General features: G+C 51.0%; 1 protein-coding gene across 1 annotated transcript in view; it reads right to left on the reverse strand.

Moving 5' to 3' along the window:
• Positions 1–4275: 4275 nt before the first annotated feature.
• Positions 4276–12943, reverse strand: part of LOC132567470 (phospholipid-transporting ATPase ABCA1-like) — a 202481-nt gene continuing 193813 nt past the window's right edge. The window contains exons 55-56 of the mRNA XM_060233146.1: positions 8495–8738; positions 4276–4628 (exon numbers count right to left, since the gene is read on the reverse strand). Of these exons, the coding sequence (XP_060089129.1) occupies positions 4518–4628; positions 8495–8738 (355 nt within the window). The 3' untranslated portion in view covers positions 4276–4517. The remainder of the gene's footprint in view (positions 4629–8494; positions 8739–12943) is intronic.

Below are 12943 nucleotides of genomic sequence, written 5' to 3' on the forward strand. Positions count from 1 at the left end.
GCGGGGCTGGAGAAATCTTCCGGCCCCTCAACAAGCAGAAACGATGCGGGGCTTAACTTTCAGTCCGAAAGTGCCGCCTTGTTTCTGCTTGCTGAGGGGTCAGAGAAATCTTCCAGCCCCATAGCAACCAGCCCCATAGCAAGCACACTTTGCACACACATGATAATTGGGGTAGGGGGCGTCGGGGTTCTGCCTCAGGTGGCAGAACCCCATGCACCGGCCCTGACTGGACTTCCCTGCTGGTCCCCCATCCAAGCACTAACCACGGCTGACCCTGCTTAAATTTGGAGATCAGGCGAGCCTGCGCCATCTGGGTCACGGCAATAAGGAACTACCCCGTATGCAACAGACGAGCTTCCCATGGAATCAGCTTAGAACGAAGTTTGAATGCTGTCACCTTGTGGGACAGACAGAATCAGTCAAGAGGGCCAAGCTGGCGCAGTGGTCCAGAGAGGCGATTTCCCCCCTCCTCTGCATGAAGACATCTCTCCGAACGCTCTCAGCCCCACCTACCTCACAAAGTGCCTGTTGTGGGGCGAGGGAGGGAAGGCGATTGTGAGCCTCTTTGAGAGCCCTGAAGGTAGAGGAAAGCAGGGTATAAATAGCTACTCTTCATCTTCGGCAAAGGCTGCACTCTAGCAGGATGGCGCAGGAAGAGACTTATGAACGGGGAAAGAACTGCGGGCTGTGCAACTGTGCATAAAGCCAGATCTGTTTCCTGTATGTGTTAGCCTGCTGTCGCTTCATTGTTTGCTGACGTAATTCTCGTTTTTCTGCATTCTGAATCATGTCTATTATTCAGTGCTTATTTCCGATTTCTGTAATCCTAATACGTTGCTTATTAGTTGTTTCATCCTATGGCTGCAGGGCCGGCGTGTGCAAGTAGGCCCAATAGGCGGCCCTCCATCTCCCCGGGCCTGCTGCCTTCCATCTCCCCGGGCCTGCCGGCCTCTATCCCCCTGCACCCGCCAGCCTCCGTCCCCCTGCACCTGCTGGCCTCCGTCCTCCTGCACCTGCTGGCATCCAATGACGCTTCTCGTGAGTGCTCAGGCCGGCCCGCCCCTGCTTCAAAGGTAGGGCTGGCCTGAGCACTCGCAGCCCAATGATGTCGCTTCTAGTGATGTCATTGGGCTGCAAGCGCAAAGCCACGGGCCTGTGTGGATGGTAGTGATTTATTCTTTGTGGTCTGCCTTCAGACTCAGTGAGAAAGGCAGACAATAAATATAATAATTAAAACTGCTGCTTGTCGGGAGGCGACTCTGGGCCTTCCCAAGGGACCATAAATCCAGAGTGGTGGCAGCATCAGGTGGCAACCCCAACTGGGTCATGACAACGGGGGATGCCCATCTGTCTACTGTTCTATATACATATATATTGTTTGTATTTCTGTGCATGGAGAAACGTGTTTCCCTTTGGACTGAGCAAAAGGCTCACCTCGAATTTAGGAAGGTTTTCCTCTGTCTTAGCAGAGAACTGGCAGGCAGGGCGGGGGGAGAGTCTACACTCTCCAGCCTCACCCAGCCGGGAGATGATGTTTGCTTAGCCCCATCCTGGCCTAGGCCAGGCTCTAGGTCAGTGGCTCCCAGCCTTTTTGGCACCAGAGACCAGTTCTGTGGAAGACGGACCGGTGATGGTGGGATGCTGGGGGTTTGCCACCCCACACCTCATCCCTGCCCCCCAGGGGGGGGTCTTTAAATGAGGGGTAGGCGCTGCCCCTTCTGCCCACCCAGGATCTGGGCAGATGAAAGAGGTGGTGCTTTGGAGCAAGGCAGTGCAGTGCCCCTGCCTGCAAGGGGAGGCAGCCTTGGAGCACGGCTGTGCTGTCTCTTTCATCCAGCCAGATAGAAGGGCAGGTGGAGCTGCTCTGCCTCGCTCTGAGGCTGCCTCCCCTGCAATGGGAGGCAGCCTCAGCGTGAGGCCGCACTGCCTCTTTTGTCTGCCTGGGTGGTGCGGTGCCTCTGCCTTGCTCCACAGCCCATGGGCCGGGGGTTGGGGACCCCTGCTGTAGGTGATGTACATCAGATAAAAGCAACATACAAGTTAAAAACAATCCAATTAAAAACAACACAGAATTCAACTCAGCTCTGCCCCCCTCCCCCATGGCAGTGTTCTTCTAGACCAGGGGTGGGAAACCTCTGTCACTTGGTGTGGCCCTCAGGGACTGCTGGACCAAACCGAGCCATGTGGCAGCCTCTCTGGGGCCTGGCTGGCCAGCAAGGATCGTAGGGCCCAGCTGCATTGTGCAGCAGGCTCCCCAGGGCCAGGCAGGGATCGCAGGGCCCAGATGTGCTGTGCGGCAGCCTCCCTGGGGCCTGGCCGGCTGGCCAGAATCGCTGCAGGACCTGGAAAAGTTACTGTCCCAGTTCAGTTTGCACTTGATTATCCCAGAGGGTGTGGCCTAGTATGCTAATATTAGGGGATGTGGTCTAATATGCTACCGAGTTCCTGCTGGGCTTTTTTTGTAGACCAATGCATTTGTCTAGGACGGCGGGCCAGGTGTGTGTGTGTGCCAGATTAGGCTCTCCCCACACGACTTCAAATAGAAAAACAATCATTTGCATTAATTTTGCTGGCCTGAATCATTAGCCCTCGGCAGAGCACTGTTTTTGAAGTTGATAATTTTTTATGGGATGATGTTATAAATATCCATATGGCCCTTGGCAGAAAAAAGGTTCCCCAGCATCGGAGCATGGGGGGAGGGGCAGGAAAAGGAGACAATCTCTGCAGGGAGGAACAGGGAGGGAAGAGGGTGCTAGCGAGGGACCAAGCAAACACCTATTCTCATGAACTAGCAGAGCAACTCCTGCTTTACAGACTGTAAGTCTAGTGTCGGTTCGACAGCGGCAACTGGAGGACAGCAAGGCTGAGCACAGGATCTGTATACGGCATGTCACCAACGCAGATGACACGTGCTACAGAGTCAGCTGTACATCAGCTCTCTCCTGGCCCCACTGGTGGACCTCCTGATGGCACCTGGTTTTTTTTGGCCACTGTGTGACACAGTGTTGGATAGGGTCGCCAGGTCCAATTCAAGAAATATCTGGGGACTTTGGGGGTGGAGCCAGGAGCAAGGTTGTAACAAGCATAACTGAACCCCAAAGGGAGTTCTGGCCATCACATTTAAAGGGACAGCACACCTTTTAAATGCCTTCCCTCCATTTGAAGTAATGAAGGATAGGGACACCTTCTTTTGGGACTCATAGAATTGGACCCCGTGGTCCAATCCTTTTGAAACTTGGGACAGTCTTTTGAGGAAAGGGGTAGATGCTATGCTGAAAATTTGATTCCTCTACCTCAAAAACCGGAGCCCTAGATACCCATGGATCAATTCTCCATGAAACCCTATGGGAATTGGTCTCCACGGGGATCAATGGAGTGCCCAGCAGACATTTCCCTTCCCCCCCGCCCTGCTTTCTGATGACCCTGAAGCGGGGGGAGGGCCTCTAAACCGGGGGATCCCCTGCCCGCACTTGGGGATTGGCAACCCTAGTGTTGGACTGGATGAGCCATTGGCCTGATCCAACATGGCTTCTCTTATGTTCTTACGTGTGCCATTTGAAAACCGCATCTAATAACCCACTCAATGCAGGGAGGTGGGGGGTAATCTCATTCTCTGGAGCCTCCTCTACAGTAACCTGATACTGTGCAAATGATACCCACTGTTCATTTGCTCGCATCCGTGCAGAAACAGCCATCCTCAAGAGGCCAAAACAGAAAGCTTGCTGAGGCAGCCCTGCAGGACAGGCCTTGGCCTGTCTGCACGACAAACCCGAGTTAGATTCAAAGAAAGGCTTGGTTGTTTTGCCCCAAAAAGTGTCACGGGGAAATGTAATTTTGTGGCCAAGGGCCTTTGACAGCCCAGCTTGTGTGGAACTACAGTTCCCAACATACCTTGCGAGCAACCCAATACATTAAAACAGCTTGAAACCAGAGTAAATGTAGTGTAGACATGAGCAGGCAAGAATTCCTCCCTGGGGACAAATGAGAAGGGATCGGGGAGTTCTCCTTAGCCAAGATTGCTAGATTCAAGAGGGGAGTTTGACGCTTGAAATACTATTACCGCCCACCCCACCCCCCATCTTGTTGGACTCAAATCCAGCTGATGTACTGCAGACAAGCATGGTCATCTTCTGCAACCAGCCAAGGCCTCCATACTCCAAGGCAGGAATTCTCCATCAGTGATGTGGGGCCCCAAGAAGACTTTGTGCTTTCTTTGGCTTTGTGCTTCCTGCCCTGCCAATGTGGTCTCCTAGCGGACGGCAGCATGAAAAAGAATGAACTATGTGGATCTTTAATCGAACCCAAGAGAACCGCCTTGACAATGTGAACGCGCTCTCTGCTGTTTCAAGTCATAATGGAGCCCTCTAGGGTTTCAAGCCTTGTCCATTCTCTGCGCCCGCCCCTTCAGGGAGCTTGTATGGGAAGAGAGACAGGCGCTCAAAAGGGTTGCTGCAAGTTCATCTTCCCGGCATCGCGTTGCAGGGTGTCTGCCTCCCCTCCCCGCGGGTGCCAGTCTCTCAGACAGGGTTTCTTTGGCGATGGCTTCCTGGGTTCCTTGGGCTGGCTGCAGAGGGGGCTTTCCAGGAATGAGCATCTTCGCTTTGGTACTTAGCAAAATGTACAAACACCTTGAAAGGAAAGGGGGGGGGGGAGAGAGAGATGAGAATTGCTCTGTTATCGCAAGATATTAAAAAAAAAAGGAACCCCAACTTTGGGCTAAACTAGACACGAGGATATTTTTTAAAAAAGGTTTCAGAGTTTCCGGCTCAGGTTCCCCACAGACGCACAGCAGCTGTGGAGAATGTTAAAACATCATAGAATCATAGAGTTGGAAGGGACCTCCAGGGTCATCTAGTCCAACCCCCTGCAGAATGCAGGAAACCCACCAATACCTACCCCAAATTCACAGGATCTTCATTGCTGTCAGATGGCCATCTAGCCTCTGTTAAAACTCCCAAGGAAGGCGAGCCCACCACCTCCTGAGGAAGCCTGTTCCACTGAGGAACTGCTGTAACGGTTGAGCCGGAAACTCTTTTGATTTAATTTCAACCCGTTGGTTCTGGTCCTACCTTCCGGGACCATAGGAAACAATTCCACACCATCCTCTAGATGACAGCCCTTCAAGTCCTTGAAGATGGTGATCAGATCACCTCTCATCCGCCTCCTCTCCAGGCTAAACATGCCCAGCTCCTTCAACCTTTCCTCATAGGACTTGGTCTCCAGACCCCTCACCATCTTCGAGCTTAAACAGGCTTCGAATGTTGCTTGGTGGGAGGAGCGCTCCAGCCACAGAATCAGAGTTGGAAGGGACCACAAAGGCCATCTAGTCCAAACACCTGCTTAGTGCAAGATCACCCAAGAGCATCCCTGACAAGGCTTTGTCCAGGCCCTGCTTAAAGACTGCCAGGAGGGGGAGCTAGCCACCTCCCTCAGTAGCTGATCCCACTGCTGAACAACTCTGACTCTAAAAACGTTCTTTCCTAATACTCAGACGTTACCTTTCCGCCCATAATTTAAACCCACGACTGAGAGTCCTGTCCTCTGCTGCCCCTGCCCTCCTCTAAGTGGAAAGGAAAGGAAAGGTCCCCTGTGCAAGCACCAGTCGTTTCCGACTCTAGGGTGATGCTGCTTTTGCAGTGTTTTCATGGCGGACTTTTGACGGGGTGGTTTACCATTGCCTTCCCCAGTCATCTTCACTTTTCCCCCAGCAAGCTGGGTGCTCATTTTACCGACCTCAGAAGGATGGAAGGCTGAGTCAACCTGGAGCCGGCTACCCGAAAACCCAGCTTCCGCCAAGGATCGAACTCAAGATGTGAGCAGAGCTTAGGACTGCAGTACTGCAGCTTTAACACTCGGCGCCATGGGGCTCTTTCCTCTAAGTAACAGCCGTTCAAATAGTTCAAGAGAGCAATCATGCCCTCCCTCAACCTCCTCTTCTTCATGTCCCCCCTCAGTCTTCCAAGTCCCTCAGCCTTTCCTCGTAGGGCTTGGTCTCCAGGCTCCTAAGCTCTCTTCCCTCTAAGCTACGGGTGTCGGATCAGACATGGATCATGAGTCAACAGTGTGATGCAGTGGCTAAAAAGGCAAATGCAATTTTGGGCTATATCAACAGAAGTCTAGTGTCCAGATCACATGATGTGATGGTATCACTTTACTCTGCTCTGGTAAGACCTCACCTGGAGTCTTGTGTTCAGTTTTGGGCACCACATTTTAAGAAGGATCTAGACAAGCTGGAACAGGTTCAGAGGAGGGCAACAAAGATGGTGAGGGATCTGGAGACCAAGTCCTATGGGGAAAGGCTTAAGGAGCTGGGGGTGTTTAGCCTGGAGAGGAGGTGGCTGAGAGGTGATAGGATCACCATCTTCAAGTACTTGAAGGGCTGTCATATAGAGGATGGTGTTGAATTGTTTTCTGTGGCCCCAGAAGGTAGGACCAGAACCAATGAGTGAAAATTAAATCAAAAGTATTTCTGGCTCAACATTAGGATGAACTTCCTGACCATTAGAGTGGTTCCTCAGTGGAACAGGCTTCCTCGGGAGGTGGTGGGCTCTCCTTCCTCTGAGGTTTTTTAAGCAGAGGCTAGATGGCCATCTGACAGCGATGAAGATCCTGTGAATTTGGGGGGAGGTGTTTGTGAGTGTCCTGCATTGTGCAGGGGGTTGGACTGGATGACCCTGGAGGTCCCTTCCAACTCTATGATTCTAGGATTCTCTATAAATGAGACCTGGCAAGGCTGGGCCATGCCATGTCAGGCCGGGCTATGTGTGTACCTATTTAAGATTAGGTAGCTGAGATATAAACTTTATAAAGGACGCAGACAAACACAATTAAAGATTTTTTTTAAAAAACCCTTAAATTAAAACATGCTTAAAACATTAGCATTCATTGGTCTTAAAGGTGCTTTCTTTGTATGGGATCCAGGGAACTGGGCAAAGGAAGCTCAGGCTCTTTCCTTCCTTCCCCAGGGGACTGGGAGGGGAGGAGCCTCAGCCAATAGAAGGAAGAGAGGCTTGGCTCAGTAGCTCTGCTGCATGATTGAGAGAGTCTAACAAAACAAGCTATTCCTCCCCACTTCCTTCCCAAGGGAGGCACCTCAGCCAATGGAAAAAATAGAGTCTTTGCTCTGTAGCTCTGCTGTGCGATTGAGCGAGCCTTGCAAAGCAAGAGAGAGAGCGAAGGAAGCAGACGACAGCCAGTTGCGCGGGGGCCTGATAGAAGCTCTCTGGGGGCCTCATTCGGCCCCCAAACTGCATGTTTGACACCTCTAGGCAATTTCTTGCATGGAAACAGTGCTGTTTTTGCAGTTCTTCGTACATAGAATACTCTGCATGGAACAGCAAAAACAGGAATTAATTCCTCCCTCTCAGCACTGTTTTCAGCATGGGGGAATGGCTTGGGGGTTTGAAAGCCTCCCCCACAGTGGAATTCCAATCCCAAACAGGTTCTGCTTTATTTTTTCACAGCTATTTCTCACAGCAACTACAGGGAACCTGGACCCAACATTAAAAACCTACATGTCTTGTCCCCACCCCCCACCCCCGCTGACTTATAGCAACCCCCAGTGGGGTTTTCAAGGCACTGCAAGAGACCTTCAGAGGTGGTCGGCCTTTGCCTGCCTCAGCGTCACAACCCTGGACTTCTCCGGTGTCTCCCATCTAAATGCTGACCAGGGGGGAGAGAGCAGGCCAGGCTGGGCCATCCAGGGCAGGGCAGGGCAAGGCAGTTTGGCCCTTCGCTGTATGCATAAGAAAGTAAAACACAAAAGGCAGCAGGCAGCGGGGAGTATTTAGGCAGGCTGGCCGGCTGGCTTGTCTGGAGAGCTGGGACTGCTGCAGATTTCCGGGCCCTGACTCAGCCTTCAGCAGCCATCCCAGGGTTCAGGTTCAGTAACATGCAAAACAGCCCTACGTTAATTTTGCTAGCATAAAGGCAGAAGGGGCGTTTTAGAGCTGGCAGTCTCAGGTGAACTCTGTCCAGGTCCGTATGATAGCACGGAACGTGGTGAAAGGGATAAACTTTTTATTCCCCCAAAAGGTACTCGTTCTTGTGGTTCCAGATATTAAGCTTGCAAATGTGGTTCTCCCAGGAAGCAGGGAACCAAGAGAGGAACCGACGGGGCCAGATTAAACCCCGTGGAGGCCCCTAGGCAGTCAAAATCTTGCGGGCCCCTTGCAAATGATCTCCGCATCGGAGCGGCCGCCCTGCTACCCGCAGTCCCTGCTGCAGCCTGCAAGCACCGTCTCAAAAGCCCCTTTGACAAAGCTGCAGGGGAGAGGTAAAGAGAGGCAAAATTGGTGACAATGCCAGCAGCAGCCACACCAGGCAAGTCAGGCAAAACGCGGCTCAGCTGCTGGCTGCGTGGGCAGGCTGGGAGGGTTGCAAGTGTGGGGGGGAACTGGCCCCAGGGCCAGTGCCTACTTGGCCTAACTGGAAACCGAGCCCCCACACCTTTGAAGTAAAGCCTCCTGCCCCAGCGGCGAATCCCGGTCCTCACCTGGTCCAGGGTGGTTTGGGAGATGGAGTATTCTTCAATGTGGTAGGTGCCCTGGTGAGCCGAGAGGATGCCAAAGATCTTGGCCAGGGAACAGTCACGGGATGGCAGCTGGTACTGGAGGGTGGAGTACTGCTTCTCCTTGAGAACTATGTTGGGGAAGGAGCTCTGCATGAAACTCTCCAGCGGACGAAGGTCTGGTTTGGTCCCAGAGACCCGGAGCATGATCGTGTATCCCTCTCCGAACCTAAAGCAGAAGGAAGTGGATGGCTTGAGCTGGGCCTTTACAAAACCCTGCTTTTGAGCGTAGGATCATGTCCTGCTCCTCTACACATACACAGGTGGAGCCTTCCGCCGATACAAATTTATTTATAATTTAGATTGATATGCTGCCCTTCTCCGGATTCTCAGAGAAGGCGTTCCGATAAACAGTTAACAAACATAAGCTGTACAATTTAAAATGGAATTAAAATAGCTAAAAATAAAATCAGATGGCACTGAAGCAGTCATACCATACGCACTAAAAGGCAAAAGGTAAAGGTAGTCCCCTGTGCAAGCGCCAGTCGTTTCCGACTCTGGGGTGACGTTGCTTTCACAACGTTTTCACGGCAGACTTTTTACGGGGTGGTTTGCCATTGCCTTCCCCAGTCGTCTACCCTTCCCCTCCCAGCAAGCTGGTGACTCCTTTTACCGACCTCGGAAGGACGGAAGGCTGAGACAGCCTCAAGCCGGCTACCTGAACCAGCTTCCGCTGGGATCGAACTCAGGTCGTGAGCAGAGGGCTCCGACTGCAGTACGGCAGCTTTACCACTCTGCGCCATTGCGCTCACACAATACGCACTACTGTCTCGCAATCAGAAAAAGTAGAGCGGGGGAAGGGGAAGGGAGTGCCAGATAAGGTGGTACCCCATTGCTACCCTCAACCAAAACCCTGACAGAACATCTCTGCCTTGCAGCTCCTGCAGAACTGCGTGAGGTCCCGCAGAGCACAGATGTCACCAGGCACAGAGTTCCACCTGGCTTGGGCCAGGGCTGAAAAGACCCTGGCTCTGGTCAAGGATCACCAAACACCTTTAGGGCTAGGGATCACCGGGAATTGGAGGAATGCAGTAGCCTTTGATAGGCTACCACCCACAGCAGCATGACTATCTAGAGCAGGGGTGGCCAACGGTAGCTCTCCAGATGTTTTTTTGGCTACAACTCCCATCAGCCCCAGCCAGCATGGCTGGGGCTGATGGGAGCTGTAGGCAAAAAAACATTTGGAGAGCTACCGTTGGCCACCCCTGATCTAGAGGCTGGCCCCAGGGCAACAAATCCAAACTGAGCTCACTGATAAGCACTGAGCCTTGGAAGAGGCCTGTCTCCTTCCTGCAGCCCCACTCCAGTTTCTGCAAGTTCGAAGCGGACACCAGCACTGACTGGCTAGTGTCTGGGACATCACTAAGAGTCCTACCCCCTCTCCGACATCTGAGTCCCTTTGTGCCCTTTTTTGAAGTGAGTTCATGAAGAAATCAAATCCTGGAAAGGCTGAGGGACTTGTCAACGTTTAGTTTGGAGAAGAGGTGGTTGAAGGGGGACGTGATTGTTCTATTTAAGGCTCTGAAGGGCTGTCACTTGGAGGAGGGCAGCAGAGGAGACGACTTATAATAACGGCTTTAAATTTAGGGCAGTAAGGTCATGGCTGTATATTGGGAAATTCTTTTTACAGTAAGAGTAGTTCAGCGGCGGAATCAGCTACCCTCACACAGTCTCTAAGCAGAAGCTGAACAGTCCCTTGTCAGGGATGCTCTAGGCCAGGGGTGTCAAACATGCAGTTTGGGGGCCAAATCAGGCCTTCGGAGGGCTCCTATCAGGCCCCTGAGCAACTGGCTGTCATCTGCTTCCTTCTCCCTATATCTTGCTTCCTTCTGCATAATGGCTCGCTTTGCAAGATTTGCTCAACTGCACAGGAGCTACAGAGCAAAACCTCTATTTTCTCCACCAGCTGCGGCTCCTCCCTTGGGGAGGAATAGCTTGCTTTGCCAGGCTCTCTCAATCACACAGCAGAGCTACTGAGCCAAGCCTCTCTTCCTTCTATTGGCTGAGCCCCCCCCCCCCACAGTCCAATGGGGAAGGAAAGAGAGCCAGAGGCTTCCTTTGCCCAGTTCCCTGGATCCCATGGGAGAGAGACAAAGAAAGCATCTTTGAGACCAATGAGTGCTAACGTTTTAAGCACGTTTGTCTGTGTTCTTTATAAAATTTATATCTCTGCTCCCTAACATTAAATAGGTACACACGTGGCCCAGTCCGGGCCGACATGGCTTGGTCCAACAAGGTCTCATTGATGTCAGATCCAGCCCTCATAACAAATGAGTTTGCCCCCCCCCCCCTGCTCTAAGCTGATCCTGCATTGAGCAGGGGGTTGGACTAGATGGCTCTTTGGCCCCTTCCAAATCTGTGATCCTGCAAAATGAATAAAAATAAACGCAGGGAAACCTCCACTACTCCAACACAGAGAAAATAACTGGAAATTCAGATTCCAACTGGGCATACTGAAAGCCGTGGATCAGATTCCCACTGGAGCTACAGAGCAAAACCTCTATTTTCTCCATTGGCTGAGGCATAGCTTGCTTTGCCAGGCTCTCTCAATTGCACAGCAGAGCTACTGAGCCAAGCCTCTCTTCCTTCTATCGGCTGAGGCTTCTCCCCTTCCCAGTCCCTGGGGAAGGAAGAAAAGAGCCAGAGCTTCCTTTGCCCAGTTCCCTGGATCCCATGGGAGAGATACAAATAAAGCATCTTTAAGTCCATAAGTGCTAATGTTTTAAGCATGTTTTAAGTTTTTAAAAATATATTTGTGTTTGTGTTCTTTATACAAGTTATATCTCTGTTACCTAATCTTATATAGGTACACATATGGCTCAGCCCAACTCGACATGGCCCGGCCCGACAAGGTCTCATTTATGTCAGAGCCAGCCCTCATAACAAATGAGTTCGACACCCCTGCTCTAAGCTGTGGAGTCTTGTGAGCAAAAATTCTACTTTGTGAGCTCCTGGCATTAAAGTTGTGAGCTACTGCATAAATTAGTTAGTTTGCTTTAGGGCTATTTTTCCTGAGCTGAGACAAAAATGTGTGAGCTGGAGGCTAAAAAATTGTGAGCTAGCTCACGCTAACTCAGCTTAGAGGGAACACCGCTCGCCACCCTCACAGACGACCTCAAGAGGCACCTGGATCGAGGTGGTTCGGCAGTACTGCTGTTGCTAGACCTGTTGGCTGCATTTGACACAGTTGACCATCAGTTGCTGACCCACCTTCTCGCCGATGCTGGGATTCAGGGGTTGGCCTTACACGGCTCTTGTCTCTTCTCCAGGGTCGGGGACAAAGGGTGGTGTTAGGGGAGCTGCTGTCTTGACAACACCTGCTTATATGAGGAGTGCCACAAGGGGCGGTTCTCACTCTGATGTTGTTTAACATCTACATCAGCGCAAAACACCTCCCGCCAGGGCCAGTGTTGTGCACTGGTTAAGACAGCCAGGCTACTGGTGGCTTTGTAAAAAAAAATTAGAGAACACTGGATTAAAGTACACGAGCTCTTGCAAAAAATTACTAAAACGGTCATTCCTTTCAAGCCAGAGCTGCTCCTAGTAAACTTGGTACCAGATAAAATGGAAAAACAGGTGAAATATTTGGTTTTAAATACATTAACAGTTGCAAGAATTGTTTTGGCAAAGTATTGGAAGGGGAAAGAAGTATCAACAATGGATGAAGTGGTAGCAATGGTATTAGATGTAGCGGAAGTAGATACTTTGACGGATAAACTAAGGGAAAGAAATGATAAGCAAATAGCTGGTAAATGGAATCTATTCTATCAATGGTAGTGGGGGTGGGGAATAAAGGAAATAAATCAGTATTATGTTACTCACAATTAAAGTTATATTACTCGAAATGCCAAATGTATCTTTGGGTCATAGCATAGAACAGGGGTGGCCAATGGTAGCTCTCCAGATGTTTTTTGCCTACAACTCCCATCAGCCCCAGCCATTGGCCATGCTGGCTGATGGGAGTTGTAGGCAAAAAACGTCTGGAGAGCTACTGTTGGCCACCCCTGGCATAGAAGAAAGAAATGCTTTTGATTAACAGGATTCCACAGCCTCTATCCTCATTTTTATGTATTTTGTGTATTGTGTGTATCGTTAGTGTATGTGGGCATTGGTATTTGAGGTGTTACGTAGCGTTTTTTATGTATTACTTGGATATGAATATAATAAAAAATATAAATGGAAAGAAAGACAGGCAGACTACTGCTTGATAGAACCAAGTTCGAATCTCCTCTCATGCCATGGAAGCTCACTGGGTGACCTTCGGCCAGTTGCAGCATCTCAGCCTAACTGTCCTCACAGGGTCGTTGTGGGGATAAAATGGAAGGCAGGAGAATGATGGGAGCTACTTTGGTTCCCCCACTGGGGAGAAAGATC

The sequence above is a fragment of the Heteronotia binoei genome, chromosome 2 (genome assembly GCF_032191835.1).
Source record: "Heteronotia binoei isolate CCM8104 ecotype False Entrance Well chromosome 2, APGP_CSIRO_Hbin_v1, whole genome shotgun sequence".
In the NCBI taxonomy this organism is placed as follows: Eukaryota; Metazoa; Chordata; class Lepidosauria; order Squamata; family Gekkonidae; genus Heteronotia; species Heteronotia binoei.